Source organism: Meles meles, chromosome 4, assembly GCF_922984935.1.
Source record: "Meles meles chromosome 4, mMelMel3.1 paternal haplotype, whole genome shotgun sequence".
NCBI classification, from domain to species: Eukaryota; Metazoa; Chordata; class Mammalia; order Carnivora; family Mustelidae; genus Meles; species Meles meles.
Window position 1 is genome coordinate 158,103,272 of NC_060069.1, and position 15,007 is coordinate 158,118,278.

At 44.5% G+C, this 15,007-nt stretch overlaps 1 protein-coding gene across 2 annotated transcripts in view; it reads right to left on the bottom strand.

The window, feature by feature from the left end:
- ERG (ETS transcription factor ERG) overlaps positions 1–14,681 on the bottom strand; it is a 173,396-nt gene extending 158,715 nt beyond the window's left edge. The window contains exon 1 of one of the 2 annotated variants that reach the window (XM_046003310.1): positions 14,613–14,681. In XM_046003310.1, coding sequence (XP_045859266.1) covers positions 14,613–14,651 — 39 coding nt within the window. In that variant the 5' untranslated portion in view covers positions 14,652–14,681. The remainder of the gene's footprint in view (positions 1–14,612) is intronic. The other variant, XM_046003312.1, reaches the window with a different exon arrangement.
- Between the last annotated feature and the right edge of the window lie 326 nt (positions 14,682–15,007).

The window sequence follows — 15,007 nt, forward strand, 5'->3', positions numbered from 1 at the left end:
ATCATTGATTTTTCTGAAGCATGCTAACTTTCCATCATGGGGGCCCTGGGCAATGGTGGAACTCCGTGACACCCAAGTGCCCCAGTCCAGGTGCTAGGGACAAGAGGCTGGTCCATGTTGGGAATGATCACATAGATCTTGTGAACAATATACATCTACTACTGACCAGAAGATAATCCTGCAGATGGTAACGATGGAGTAACAATGTCAAGCAAATGATAACCGTGCGGACTTTTCAGAGGCGCTAGCTACATCCCATTCTTCTGCAGATGCCCGGAGCAGTCGTGGAGGGATGCCTCTCAGCTCTCCCCTCAACAAAGAACCCAGCGTTCACTTGAGCAGCCCGCAGCTGTCCCCAGCTCCTGCTCTGCCCCATCTCAGACAGCCCTGAGCCAATAACTGAACACAGTAGGGGGGTGAGAGCCTGGCCATTTCTGCCCAGTACAGGACCCCTCCAAAGGCAACCTCTGTTCCAGGGCTCCCCGCAGGGTTGGTCAAACTGTCCAATCTGTGTCTGGGCTGAGGCTTTCCTTGCCCAAACCAACTCCATCCTCATTTTATCATTCACAGGCATACCCGCACCCCGTACCCTCTAATAAACTTCTTGCATTCTTGATTCTGTCTCAACATCTGCTTCCCAGCGAGCTCAATTAACACAGTGCTCCTAAAACTGATACTGGGGAAAGTGCATTTCCATGCCCCAAAAAGAAGATCGGCTTTCCAGAAAATAAAGTTTCCTATAATTCCCATTATCCGTGATGTCATTTGGCCATTTTAAAGGCCATAAGCAAGGATCACACATTTTAATCCTCACTGAGTGAACTGATGGTTGAAACATTATTGTCATTATGACACAAAATAATTAAAGTTGTATATAACATGTTACTTTTGTATTTTCAGGCAAATCTGAGTAGTTTTATTTGATGCAAAAATAATAGTACTTAAATCCTTTGATTGATTGATATCATGTATTAATATCAATCAAAAGATTTTCTAAGACATACACTTTTCAATATTGTAAAATGTGTTTAAAAAAAACTGTGACGGCATTATGCTAATTGAAAAAATCAGTCAGAGGAAGATAAATATTGTGATCTCACCACAAGTGAATCTTAAGAAACCAAACTCATAGACACAGAGCAGCATGGCTTTCACTAGGGGCTGGAGTTGGGAAATGCGGAGATCCTGATCAAAGGGTACAAACTTCCAGTTAGAAGATGAGTAATTCAAAAAAAAAAAAAAGAGAAGATGAGTAATTCTTGGGGTGCCTGGGTGGCTCAGTGGGTTAAAGCCTCTGCCTTCGGCTCAGGTCATGATCCCAGGGTCCTGGGATCGAGCCCCACATCGGGCTCTCTGCTCCGCGGGGAGCCTGCTTCCTCTTCTCTCTCTGCCTGCCTAGTTGTGATTTCTCTCTGACAAATAAATAAAATAAAAAAAAAAAGAAGATGAGTAATTCTGGGATATAATGCACAGCACAGTGATTATAGTCACCAATACTATAACTTGAAATATCTTGAAATACTTGAAAGTTGCTAAGTGAGTAGGACACAAAAGGTCTTACCATAAAAAAATAAATAAAATAATTAGGGGCACTTGTGTGGCTCAGTCAGTTAAGCTTCTGACTCTTGATTTTGGCTCAGATCATGATCTCAGGGTTCTGAGATTGAGCCCCACTCTGGCTTCATGCTGGGCATGGAACCTGCTTAAGATTCTCTCTCTCTCTTCCTCTGTCTGCACTCTCTCTCTCAAAAAAAAAGGGGGGAAAATTATGTAAAGTGAGGGCCATATCAACTAACCTACCTGGTAATCATTTTCATGTTGCAAACCTTAAACTTACACAATATTAAACGTCAATTATACCTTAATAAAAAGCAAAACCAAAAAAAAAAAATAAACCTCCTGCTACTTTTTCTTATCCACAGCCACATTTCTCTACCAGGTATGTGTTACAGCACCTGATTTGGAGGAGGTATTTTGTGATTTTTGTTGTTGTTTTTTAAATGCAGTTCTGAGAAATCAAGCAATAGGTCCTATTTTTATTGGATAATTGGATAGATATGAAATTTCCATTCCTACAGACTAAGAAATAAGAGCAGCAGCATACTGTTTAAATTATTCATAAGATAAAAACATCTTCTCTCTTTTGGTCTGTTTTCTTTCCTGATGTCTTTGTTCACTGCTAATATTGTCTATTTATGTGTAATTCTTCCGAGACAACCTCTCCTGGCAGCCAAATAGGAAACCCACCCAGGTAGTCTAACCTGAAGGCTCCAGATCCCTTTTGCAATGTGCAAGGCACAAGGTAAATTTACATAACCTTTTTTTTCCTCCCGAACAATAACAGAAAGAAAGTATTTGAATGGAGTTTTTTCAAACAACATAAGTCATGAAAAATGTGACTTGTTTTTGACTGTTCCTTTAAGCATACACTTTTGATTAGGGATGATTAAACTTAAGCATAAAAGCATTTTAAACTTGAGGTTTAAAACAAAGGACATAAGAATCACATGGTTAGAGTTTTATATTTTTGTCAGCCTCGAATTCAGTTGGCTCACTAATACTACTACTGTAAAATTTTATGAGACTAATTTGGAGGTCCTTATAAATTGGTGTTATTGTTTATTTTTGGATATTGATACTACTGGCATATTAGCAGTGAATGCATAATGCAAACGAACAGTACTTTCCAGAAAGTCCACAAAGAATCAGTAAAAAATTAATAGCCACACTGCAATTAAATTTGTTTACTTTTTTAAAGTACATTCTCAGAATTAACATGTACTCTCCATTAAGCAATACACAGCAAGAATTTTAATTCAACCCTGGAATTTGATCTTTAAAATTAAAAACAAAACAAAACAACAAAAAAACCTTTCTTTGCTATTTACAGTTCCTGCTTTGGGATAAAGCCCAACATCTGGATACCAGAATCAGAGCAGCAAAAATCCATGGAGACACATGTGCAATTTTATGCATGCAAACACACTACTTTTGAGGGTGAAACCACTATGGTGCTTCCCCTCTTCTTACTTCACAGAAACGCTGAGGGGTGTCTTCCAAATGTATCCTGAAGTAAGAAATCACATATGATAGATCACAACCCACTCTATACACACGCACCTGTAGAACTAGATTGTAAGTTTTCTCAAATAACACATCTGCTTTCTGCAGGCACCACACGCTAAGAGTTTCCATGCTATTCCATTCCATTTCCTTTTGTTAATCCCGGCCTTGACTCACTTCCAGAAGCAGGTCATGACCTATGATCTGAAAAACAGGGCTTCAGAGCCTTCCCTGTAAAATGGTGGGTCCTCAGGCCAGCAACCCCCGCAGCACCTGGGGCCTCTTCATGATCTTCATGTCAAGGCCCAACCAGGTCTGCAGGTGACGCGTCTGCCCAGGGAAGTCTGAGATACCCTGCTCTAGAACACACAACTCCAGAACGAAGCTCTGTCATCTGAACTGAATTTAGACCACGAATGTGTTTCAGAACAACGTTTGTTCAAAGAAGCTCTATCAGTCCCCTGACTTTAAGATGCCAAATATTTTCCGGCAGAATAAATAACTGCAAATAAAGATTTATTTTCAACTTCATGAACTGCCTCCGGGGGTTTCCATAGCTAGTACAACATTCCTGATCTGGGATCCCTGGGACTCTGGGGACAGGTGTGCAGGGCTGCTGACCGCCGCAGGAGGCCTGGGAGCGTGGAAGAGTGTGTGTGTGTGTGTGTGTGTGTGTGTGTGTGTGTGTGTGTGTGTGCAGGAACATATGTGCACATGAGCTTATGCTGGGGAGAAAATATATAACATTTAACAAATTCTTAGAGTTCCATGATTCACAAAAAAATTAAGAGGAACTATCAAGCTATGAAAAGATCTAGAGGAACCTTAAATGTCTATTACTATGTGAAAGAAACCCATCTGAAAACACTACATACTGTATAATTCCAACTATATGACATTCCGGAAACTACAGAACTATGGGAACAGTTGAAAGATCGGTGGTGCCCAGGGGCTCAGGCGGGGTTAGGTGGTGGCAGGGAGTGATGAACAGACAGAGTACAGAGGATTTTTAGGACAATGAAACTATTCGCTATGATACTTCAGTATCCTATGACATGATACCTACCATTGTCCGTTAACCTAAACCCATAGAACACGCAACACAAAGAGTGAACCCTAATATAAACTATGGACTTCGGGTGACAACGGTGTGTCAATGTGGGTTCACCCATTGTTAACAAACGCACTACTCTGGTACAAGATACTGATAATGGAGAAGCTGTGGGTCTGGGGGATGGGGCAGAGGGGAGATCTGCATTTTCTGCTCAGTTTTCCTGGGAACCTAAAACCCCTCTAAAAATAAACATACACAAGAGTTAGGACACACTGCCCTTGAGAACACATTGTCTCAGCTGCATCAGTGCTGTGGTTACAGTCATGCCTACGAAGGAGGGTAGAGAAGTGTAAAGAGTAGGTGTGTCCCAAAGGAGGCACTCTGTCCCAGAATCTAACACAGTCCCTGGATCATTCTCATTTCATTGGGACCATGGCTACTTAATCTGATCAACACAGACGTGCTAAGTATCTACTAAGCACAAGCACCAGGTGATCACTTGAGTCATGTATAACCCAGCAAGCAGAGAAAAAGAGCACATAGCTATCATTATGTGATACCATCCCCCCTCTCCCCACATGGCAAGGAACCAGATGTTGAGATTTGGAGGGTAGAAAGACAAAAGCAAGAGGCCAGAAGAGCCTAGGGCAAACAATTCCGTTCACAGCTGAGTGGGTGCTGGGCAGACACCTACAAGCTCTTGGACAGAGACGCTAGGCATTTCCAAACTTGACCTCTTCTGGTTGGTCTGTGCCACATCCTGATTGGCGTGCCCATGCTCCTTGTCAAATATTTGGATGATTTACCCTTCAGGGTCCCTTCGGGGGGGACCAGGAGGGAAAAGCTCCTGCAAAGCGATGCTGGGTCCATTCTGCACGGAATGAAGAACTCCGGATGGAAGAACCTGGCTTTGATGCTGAAATCCAGTGCTGCATGGCTTCTGTGAACACTGAATGCCTTGATCGTGGCTCTTAAGAGAAAATAGATTTCCTTCTCTTCTTCTTAAATGAGTCATATGGAAAACCGGGAAATACACAAGAGTAAATATAAGAAAAACATCAAAGGGCACCGGGGTGGCTCAGTCGGCTGAGTATCCAACTCCTGATTTGGGCTCAGGTCATGATCTCAGGGTCCTGCATCACACTGAGTGTGGAGCCGCTTAAGATTCTCTCTCTCCCTCCCCCCCCAACTGCCAGTTGCACTTTTTCTCTCTCAAGAAAAGAAAGAAAGAAAGAAAGAAAAGAAAGTCAGACAAGCACTGCCTACATTTGAAAGTTAAGGGACAGATAGTTAAGAAAAATATCAGGAGGTGCAAGCAAATAAAAATGTTTATCTCGTGGGTGTAAAATCACAAATATGAAAAATCAGAATAAACATAGAAACAATCTGTATGACAAATATAGCATAGCTATATTAATGAGAATTAATCTCATTAAAATATAATTTATACAATTTGGTGAGAAAAGCACGATACCTTCCAAATCCCAACTGTGCGAAGAGCAGCCCACGAGACTCTATTGCAGGTTTCTTCCCTTTTATGTTTGCCCCACTCCGAGGGGACTTTTGGACCCTCCTGGCAAATCACTGTTGCCAAGGCTGCCCATAACTCCCAAACTCTCAAAGCTGATGGTTCTCCCCTTTACCTTCTGCCCACTGGCTCAGGCTCTCAGCCTTGCACGGATTCCTCCTCCTCGCCCCAACCTCTGCATGTTGGAGGGACACAAAGCCCATCCCTAAGGCTCTTCTGGATCTAGGTCCCTGGGTGACCTCATCTAGTGACCCAACTTAAATGCAATTCTTCAACTCAAAATGTATGATTCAATCAGATTGTGTCATCCATTTTGCTTCAAACCCTCCAGTGGTCCCCAGCCCCTAAATGCAGGACAACATTTAAGAGTCTTTCCCCTTGCATATCAGCGCTGACACATATGGCCTCACCACAGCCTCCCCAGGCCCGCAGCCAACAGCTCTACTCTTACTCCACGCCAGCCCCCAGTCTCCTTGCTGTTCCTGCAACACGCCAAGCAAGATCTTTCCTAACGACTTTGCACGCATTGTTCTTCCTGTCCAGGACACTCTGCCCCACCCTCCCCCCCACATGATGATATGGCTCATGCTCTCACTTTCTCCACCGACGGACTGAATTTCAGCTCCTCCCTCATGACCTCAATGACCTTCTCTCACCTCCTGTATAAAACGGCACCTCTCCCTCCATGACCCTCTTTATTACTTCCTGCTTACCTTACATTTTGTTCTAGAGACTATCAACCACCACTGGTATATGTACACACACACACACACACACACACACACATGTTTTAACACCAGTTGTAATACTGTAATGCTATATGTACATAAACATATTCTGTCTCAACTCCTTGAGCGTAAGCTTCTCGCAAGCAGGGACCTTATCTGTTTGGTTCATGTTCTACTCCTAGCAATGTTGAATGATTTCATTGAAATGGTCAAAAACATGACTGAAGAGATAAAAGAACTTGCTGATAAACGTACGAGGTGATCACTTACGCAAGTTTCCAAAGGAAATAACACCTGTAAAACTCCACTTTCCACCCGCTGAATCAGCAAAGGTTAAAAATCACAACACAGTGCGAGCAAATACTTGTTGGAGGAGTAGAGGAAGGCACAGTCGGGTGGGGAGATTGGTATCAAAAGCCTTAAAAGTGCCCCTTGAATTAATCACAGTTTCTGGGATTTATCTCCCACTTCCAGAAGGATTAACATGGCAGGGTAGGGCAAGCTGGTGAGGCCCGGTGGGGGGAGAACAGTGTGTGGGGCAGTTAGGGACACCAGGGATAGAACAGGAGGGATACAGTGCAGACCTGTCCTCATGCCACACAGAGCAGGGGCTATGAGGTAGACACAAACAGAAAGGTAAAAGAAAGAGAAAACTTAAAGAGATGCCTTAAATTTTAAGGATCTCTGGAAGAAGCAGCCACCATGAAAAAAAGGGGAATAGGATGAAATTCACAAAAATGCTTCCATGATGATGACAACAGTAACAACTGCTACTTAGGACACCGTCCTAAGGCCCTCCCTTGAATCACCTCCCCGGTACTCCTACAAGTCTAGGAAGTGATGCCATTGTCCTCACTTCACTGACAGAGACCTGTGTCTCCCAGGAGCTCAGGAGGTTGCCCAAGGTCAGTCAGCAAAGGTTCTGCCTAAGATCGTCAAGTCTGGCTTCAGAACCTCTCTAGCTCACCCAGTACTCTCTACTCTCTAGCTGCCCCAGAGGGGCTCGAGGCCAACTGCATACAGCCTCTAACCTTACTCCCGGGAAGGGATCTGACTCTCCTTCAACCCTGCCTACACCTCCTGATAAAGCTGGTGCCCTCCCTGAAGGTTGACTCTCTGAATCTCACAGTTTCCAGGGCACTGTGCAGCATGCCCAGGGGATGCACTGAACCCCAGTGCACTCATCCTGAGCAGAGCCCCCAGCAGTGGGTGATGGAGATCCACCCTGAGGGTCACAGAAAGCCACTGAAGAGACAGCAAACGCCACATAAGGAATCTGCAGGCAAAAAAAAAAAAAAAAAAAAAAGTATCTGCAGGCAGAATCTCCACTGTTTTTGCCATATCAGATGTCTGGACGTCTTTAAGCATTATTAATTTCTTTAAAAATAGTACACATGCATTAGAGAAATTTTGGCAGATCTGCTCTTGTATGTTTAATTAAGTGCCACTATCCCATCGAAAGAGAAGTATGGCTATAAACGGCCACCAAGTCCTCAGGCTTGTCAGGATGTGTGAACCCCACTGGAATCCGATCAAAGCTGATGTATTGAGGGGGAGGAGAAACAGCGTATCAAAGGCTTACATCATCTTCACAGTAACAGACTCTGAGGGAGAACAAGGTCTCTGCTTAGTATGCCTTCAAATAAATAAACTTCCTACCCTCCTGCAAAGCAGTTACTATAAATCAGGTTTGCAAATAGGTGTAAAATGTTTACAACTCAACGGGTCTTTTGACACCCAGGTGCGGGTTAGGTAGTGAGCTCCACGCTTCTCCCTGGGGATGGGATACATCCGCACCGGCCAGAGAAGTCTCCCAATCCCCCACTCGGGAGTCAGGCTGGGGCATTCGTGCACCTGCTTTGTGTTCCTTTAAGCGTTCCACTCACATACTGGTTCTCCAGCTTCCCAGTGACCCACCAGACACAATGCTGGCTACTTCCTAAAACTCTTCTAAGACCTTCCATGACACGCAAACAGAGCTTACGTGTAGCATCTTTTATCGTCAGAAGCATTTAGCATCACACCCACAGAATCACATGCGAACGAAGTCAGTTCAACAATTCACTTTTTGGCAAGTCCTGACCTTACATCTGTCCATTTCTCTCCTGAATATTCTTTCTCCTTCCTTCTCTCCTTCTACTGTTATTATGCAATAGTATGCTAATATAGAATATCATATATTAATACTATAACAATATGTTATACAACTGTCATAGTTAACATAAGAATATACTGTTATATTAATAGTACTAATAATATATTAACATATTGATATCTTATATCAATATATTACTATTAATGTTAATAATAGTAACAGTGTCTTATTAATATAACAATGTATTCTATAATTACTATAACATATAAATGTAACAAAACACAACATGTAACATATATTAATATATTTATAATATACAAGAGCATATGTTAATATTAATATTTTAACTAATGGGGTACTAATAACATCAAATATATTAGTAATAATGTGTAAAAGAAATAAGTGCGTAGCAAGTGCCAGGCACCACTCTGAATGGTTTAAATACATTATCATCCACTGATTTAATTCTCGGGAATCTACGAGGCAGATACTTTATTCAGCTCCATTTAAAGTTGAGGAAATTGAAGCAATCGATAAGTGAAGCCAAGTTTCCCACCCAGACTATCTGACCCAAACACACCTTAAAAATAAGCAAAACTTATAAAGGCTGAAAGAAAAAGGCGAAGGGGGCAGAAACACAGAAACAAACCCCAAGTACGCTGATTTTTCAGTCCTTCACTCGCAGAAGCAACAGGAAACCTGGGCAGAGACCTTGCTTAGTCCACGCTCTGATGCCCGTGACTGACCTTCACACAAAACCTTGGGGTGGGGGGCGGCAGCTAGACTAGCTAGAAGTGGACCACAGAACTGAGTCTGGCCATCATCCTCCGGAGGACAGAGGGTCCGTGTGGCAGTGGATGGACAGACTCCAGACATCCCTAGGCATCGCGGCCCCAGAGCTGCCCCTGTGACCCACAGCCACATGGAACACGCTCAGAATCACCCGCATGCTTCCTCTACAATTAATTGTGATCCCCAGGAGGACCCGAGGCCACCAGGCAGTCTGTGGGCAGAAACAGTGGGACAGGTGAGCACAAGCAGGCACAGGTGGTGTGAGTGGGACAAGGCGGGATGGGTGAGGACCATGGGTGAGCCAGGGGGAGCAGGTCTGGCAGTTTCCCTTAGATACCTGTCCAGCCCCCAGCCCTGGGTCCCTCCCAGCTGCATGCAGTGCCGTATCCCAGGTGTCTGGGGACATGTGACTTGCACCTGGATGGCAGGTGTTACATGTTTGTAGTCTCCTATTCCCCCACCCACCCCTAGCCCAGCTAGGGGCACATGGAAGGCTTGGGTAAATGGGGTGGGTCCCTCTCAGCACTGAAGGCGGAGGACTCACTCAACTCAGAAACAGCCAGAGCCTCCCTGAGAAGTTCATGTTCAGCCACAGTGCAGACTCGGCTCTCATCACCACCTGCCACCTGGATGTCCCTTGACCAGCGCAGGCTCCCACCTTCTGTCCTAGAGCAGCACTGGACCAAGCGATCTCCAATGAAATGGTTTGCTAGAGTGCAGGGTGGTTTACAATTAGAAAGTATCTTCCCAAGCATGATTTCACCTCGAGCTACCCAGTTCCATCTTCCTTTCCTCTTCTTTCACCCTTCTTTACCTCCTAATTTTGTATTGTAAGTGCCACTCTTGTGAACCTTTGTATGCACTCCTCAGCCCACAGCAGGCAAGATCAAGACCTCAGAAGCCCCTTCCAGAAGCTCTCCCCTCCCCGACAAGGTAGCTCCTCTCCTCAGGTATGGACTCGATACGGCTTTTTTCCTTTTCAACGCATATATGTTTCTCTGAAAACACAATGTTTTTTTTCAGTTCTGCCCCCTTTTGATCTCTATATGTGCAATCGTGTTGTATTTCTTCTCCTGTGACTTGTTTTTCCACCTGACCCTGAGAATAACCCGCATTGATACACGGACAGAGGTGGACACTTGCTGATTTTCATTGTTGTGCAGACTCCCGTTATAGGCCAGGAATGCTGTTTATTTATCCATTCTCCTGGTGGGCATCTGGGCTGTTCAGTTTTGCTCGGGTCCATCTCCGGGGATCCAAGGGCAACAGGGGGCGTGCCCAGGGGTGGGGCGGCTGGAGCACAGGTGGGGCCATCTTTAGCTTCCCGAGGTAACACCCCACAGATACCAAAGTGGTTGCACTGATCTACACTCCCACCAGCATGGAAGAGAGGGCCCTGGGTGCCACATCCAAATCTCTGTGCTAGAAACCTGTTTTATCTGTACATTGTTATATCTTCCCTTATCCCTCAGCCCCTTCTCAAAGCAACTAGCCCGCATGTCCCACACATGCAACCATCTGCGCTGCTGTGGTCACTGTGTTTTAAGTATGTGCATATGCATGAAAATTATATGACGTTGTTTGGGAAGTGCACACGTTTTCACATATGTGAATAGCATTGTGCCAAAGAGTGCATGCTGTCATTTTTTTTCTCCACTCAGTATTTTGCCAGGCGTGCCCAGGCTGCTCCGTTGTATCAGCAAAACTGCGACACTGTATCTTTAAGATGGATGCTACCCTCACTTTATAGAACACCAGAGGACTAGCTCAGGACAGTTCAGCACCCAGTGGGGTTCTGCTGTGTTGCATGTAGTACCTCACTGAACACTCGCACTGACCCCACAAAGTAGATGCCTGCATTTCAGACAAGAGAAAAACCAGGCACAGGGATTGAGGAACCTGCCCAAAGTCAGTAAATGATGAAACGGGATTTGACTGAAGCCTTAAGACCCCAGAGCCCTTGCTCTGATCCACAGCATGAACCTAGTTAGGACGTACAACCCAGAAGGTTTTGTGACCGGCATCTCCAGATTACACAGCCGGTGAACCCATGAGTGAAACTCGCATCCCCACTGTTCCCCTCGGTCCAGTCTTTGCTCAGTCAGTTCCCAAACATACGGCCTCGGTGCAAGTGGCTGGTGAATGGCAGAGAACAAATGAAAAACGTGACGATCAGGTATCTCTTTAAGGCTATAAATTTGACTAATACGCTAATCTTTTTCATCAAATGTTAGTATAGGAAAATACCAAGAAGATGGAACTCTTAAGAGGACATGCAACAATGGAAGTTGGAAATTTCTTTATCCGAATGAGAATTAATGACCAATAGCTTGAATCCTAAGAAAATGAATCCGCAAGTCCTTTTCTGTGCTGGGGATGATAGTATGGGTCCATCTTTGGCAGAGATGGGCTCCGTCCCTCCACAGGACAGAAGCATGGCCACATGCAACTAAAATGCTAAGATCATGCTTCTGGACCATGTAAGTATAATTTTTATTATAAGAAAGGACCAGCCAAGGACCAGTCAAGAAAGCCAAATTAAAATATGCTGAGTGACTTCATATTATCACCAATAGAGAATAAGCGAAAGTTTTTTAAAGTCCCGCTCATTTTCTTCATAAATGAATTGCCCCCACGGTTACACTATTTAAATCAAGAATGGTTTATTCACAGTTACTTACCATCCTTTCCCTTTATTATTATTTCTAGCTCCTTAAACATATAAAAGGGTAAAAGCAATTTGTTCTGGCAGAAGAGAACTACAGTAAATCACGCAGAATAAATTTCTTAAATACCAAAGGAACACTGCTTCCCTCCAGATCAGCCTCTGGACACGCATGTGAAGGACACATAAAACTCTGTCTCCCTGCCACCTGCCACGTGAAGTCACTCCTGTGAAGAACTCATGTCCTTTTCAGGTGAAAAAAAAAATGTTCGGTAGCAATGTGCCAAAGACAAAATCTTCCAGTAGTTACATCAGCACATCCAGTGGAACCGACCATACGCCATTTATAAGAACTTCTCCTCCCAGAAAGAAAAGCTGCACTCAGCCCCAAACCAGAAACATCTCAACACACAAAATTTTACTGTGTAAATTTCCCAAATTAGGTATTTTAAGGAAACGGTGGAAAGCCATCTATTTTTCTTTTTTTTCTTTTTTTTTAAGATTTTATTTATTTATTTGACAGACAGAGATCACAAGTAGGCAGAGAGAGACAGAGAAGCAGGCTCCCTGCTGAGCAGAGAGCCCGATGCGGGACTCCATCCCAGGACCCTGGGATCATGACCTGAGCCGAAGGCAGAGGCTTTAACCCACTGAGCCACCCAGGCAACCGCCATCTATTTTTCTAATTTCGTTGTCAAGGACTTGAATTTCATTTATCCAAAAAAAAAAAAAAGTCCAAGAGTATTTATTCAAATTCGAGCAGGTAGAATTGGATAGATTCACAAAGGACACAAACGTCTCTAATATCATCCTCTCCACCTCGGAGCCAACATCAGCTGTTCATAACTACACCTCCAAATGGCCAGTTCATCTTCCAAACACACAGAAGCCATTTGAGTTGAAATTTGTTTTTTAAAAAGCTTTCTGAGTTACCGTTTCTCATTATCATTCACTTACTTTTAACCACCATGATGATAACAAGATACATCAGAGCTGAAAATACAGCTCCGTCCTGAGATCAAATCGGGACATTGCCACTGAACACATTCTCAGAGATCATGTTTCTCAGGTTTAAGGAAGACTGTTGGCCCTTGATAAATTAACTTTTAAAGATCTGTAATGATTTCTTGCTGACTTCATCTTTTCCTTCTGGTTGGCTAGGAATAAAATGCCAGTCAAAATGAGTTTCGGTTGTTGATCTCCATACCACGAAGTGTAGAAGATAACTTCTTGTATGACCTTATCTGCGAGATTTATTTACATTCCGCAGCAAAAAGTCTTCCCACTCTCACCCCTGTGTAGCATGGACACACTTGCCAAACATGCTCCAGGTAGAGAAACCTTATCACATCCTCAAGAGATTTCCCACTCAGCAGTTTGTAGACAGAACTCTCGCAACCCCAGCGAAACATCGCACAAGAATCCCATTGTAGTGTCCCTGATCAAGACTGCTCCTCCCCATCTCTGAATGAAATCCAGAGCCCTCAACACTCCATGGGTCGCCCATCTTTCTGACACTTTGGAGACACCCACAAAGCTTAAGGAACGCGCTGATCTCCCCACCTCTGAACCCATTTTCAAACGTGTGTGAATGTTCCACATGGTGCAGAACACTCCCCAATGTACTGCTTTTAAAATGCATGTGGGTGCATGTATGTGCACGACTGTGTGTGATCTGGGAGGGCATTCTACATTTTAGCCCAAAAAATCATATCGTTTTTATAAAATTGTATTTAGCTTTTCAATTATAAGCCATTGTCCGTTTTCAATAAATGTTTTAGGTCAAAATAGAGATTAGTAAAACCAACCAGGTCACTTAGGGAAAATGAATTTATATGGGGAATGTGTAGAACTGGTGAAGTGGTGAATGCTTTGGGCCGGTGTAGACAGCTGAACTAACTAGCAGAGGTGTAGACAGCCTCTCTGGGTAATGTGGCTCAAACCCCAATGTTTCCTGTAACTTTGATCTGGATCAAGTTATTGAAAGCACCACTTCACATCCTCCCTTGGATACACTCGCCCGTACTGTAGTGTGGGCGCAAATGGGCCGGCCTCCTCTGGGGGACTTTTGGTGGCTCAAGTCTTCTTCCCTATTGCCGCACCTCCAGAGGTCCCAGGAGCTGCCTCGTGAGAGCAGCTGGAACGCGTGTGCGGGACAGCTGCTGAGATGCAGGTGTGTCCAGGGGAAACCACCTTTGAGCTCAGCAAGCTCAAGCATTAGGCCTCAGTGCCTTCCCAGGTAACCCCAGGTAACCCCAAGCAAGAACAAAGGGGGTGGAACTCAGGCAGAAGCTGGAGGAATCTGGATGTGGCTTGTACATTAGGTCAGGACTCGGTCAGTGACCCTGAGTGACAGGCCAGACAGTAGATATCATCAGCTTTGTGGGCCACAGAGTCTTGGTCACATCAGAACACGAAAGCAGCCACAGACGGTATGGAAATGAGGGAGTGTGGCTGTGTCCCAGCACAACTTTCTTTGTGGACAATGAAATCTAAATTTCATATCAGTTACACGTTTTTGAAATATCATTCTTCCAATATTTTTTTTGACCATGTCATATTGTGAAACCAGTCATCTTAGCTCATGGGGGTATAAAAAAGTGGCAGGCCGGATGTAGCCCATGACAGAGGGTGGCAGGCAGCCGAGCAGGAGGCTAGGGTGGCTGCCTCGCCATGGGGAAACCTACCTTGATATGAGCTGCTGGGTCTGGGACAGTCTGAACCATGTCCTTCAGCAGATCAGCTCAGTCACCGTCCGCTCAGAACCAGAGACAGCTGGGAGACAAAAGGGGACAATCAGCAACTACATTTCTGAGTATTGTTTTCCATGAGGACCCCACACAATATGCCAAGGGGAAAAGAACCACAGCTTTGCGCAGATCTCAACGTGTTTGCCCGCAAGCACCTTTCGGGCGTGCACACGAAGCTGCCAGAAGACCGTGTCTTCGGGGTGTCACTCAGTTAGAGACCATCCAACACCGGCCGGACAAACCCAGACAAACCCACATCATGGGCAGCTCGCACTCATCATTTCCCGTGAGCAGCGTCTGTGAGTGACTGTCTCAAGGAAGAAACGAAACCG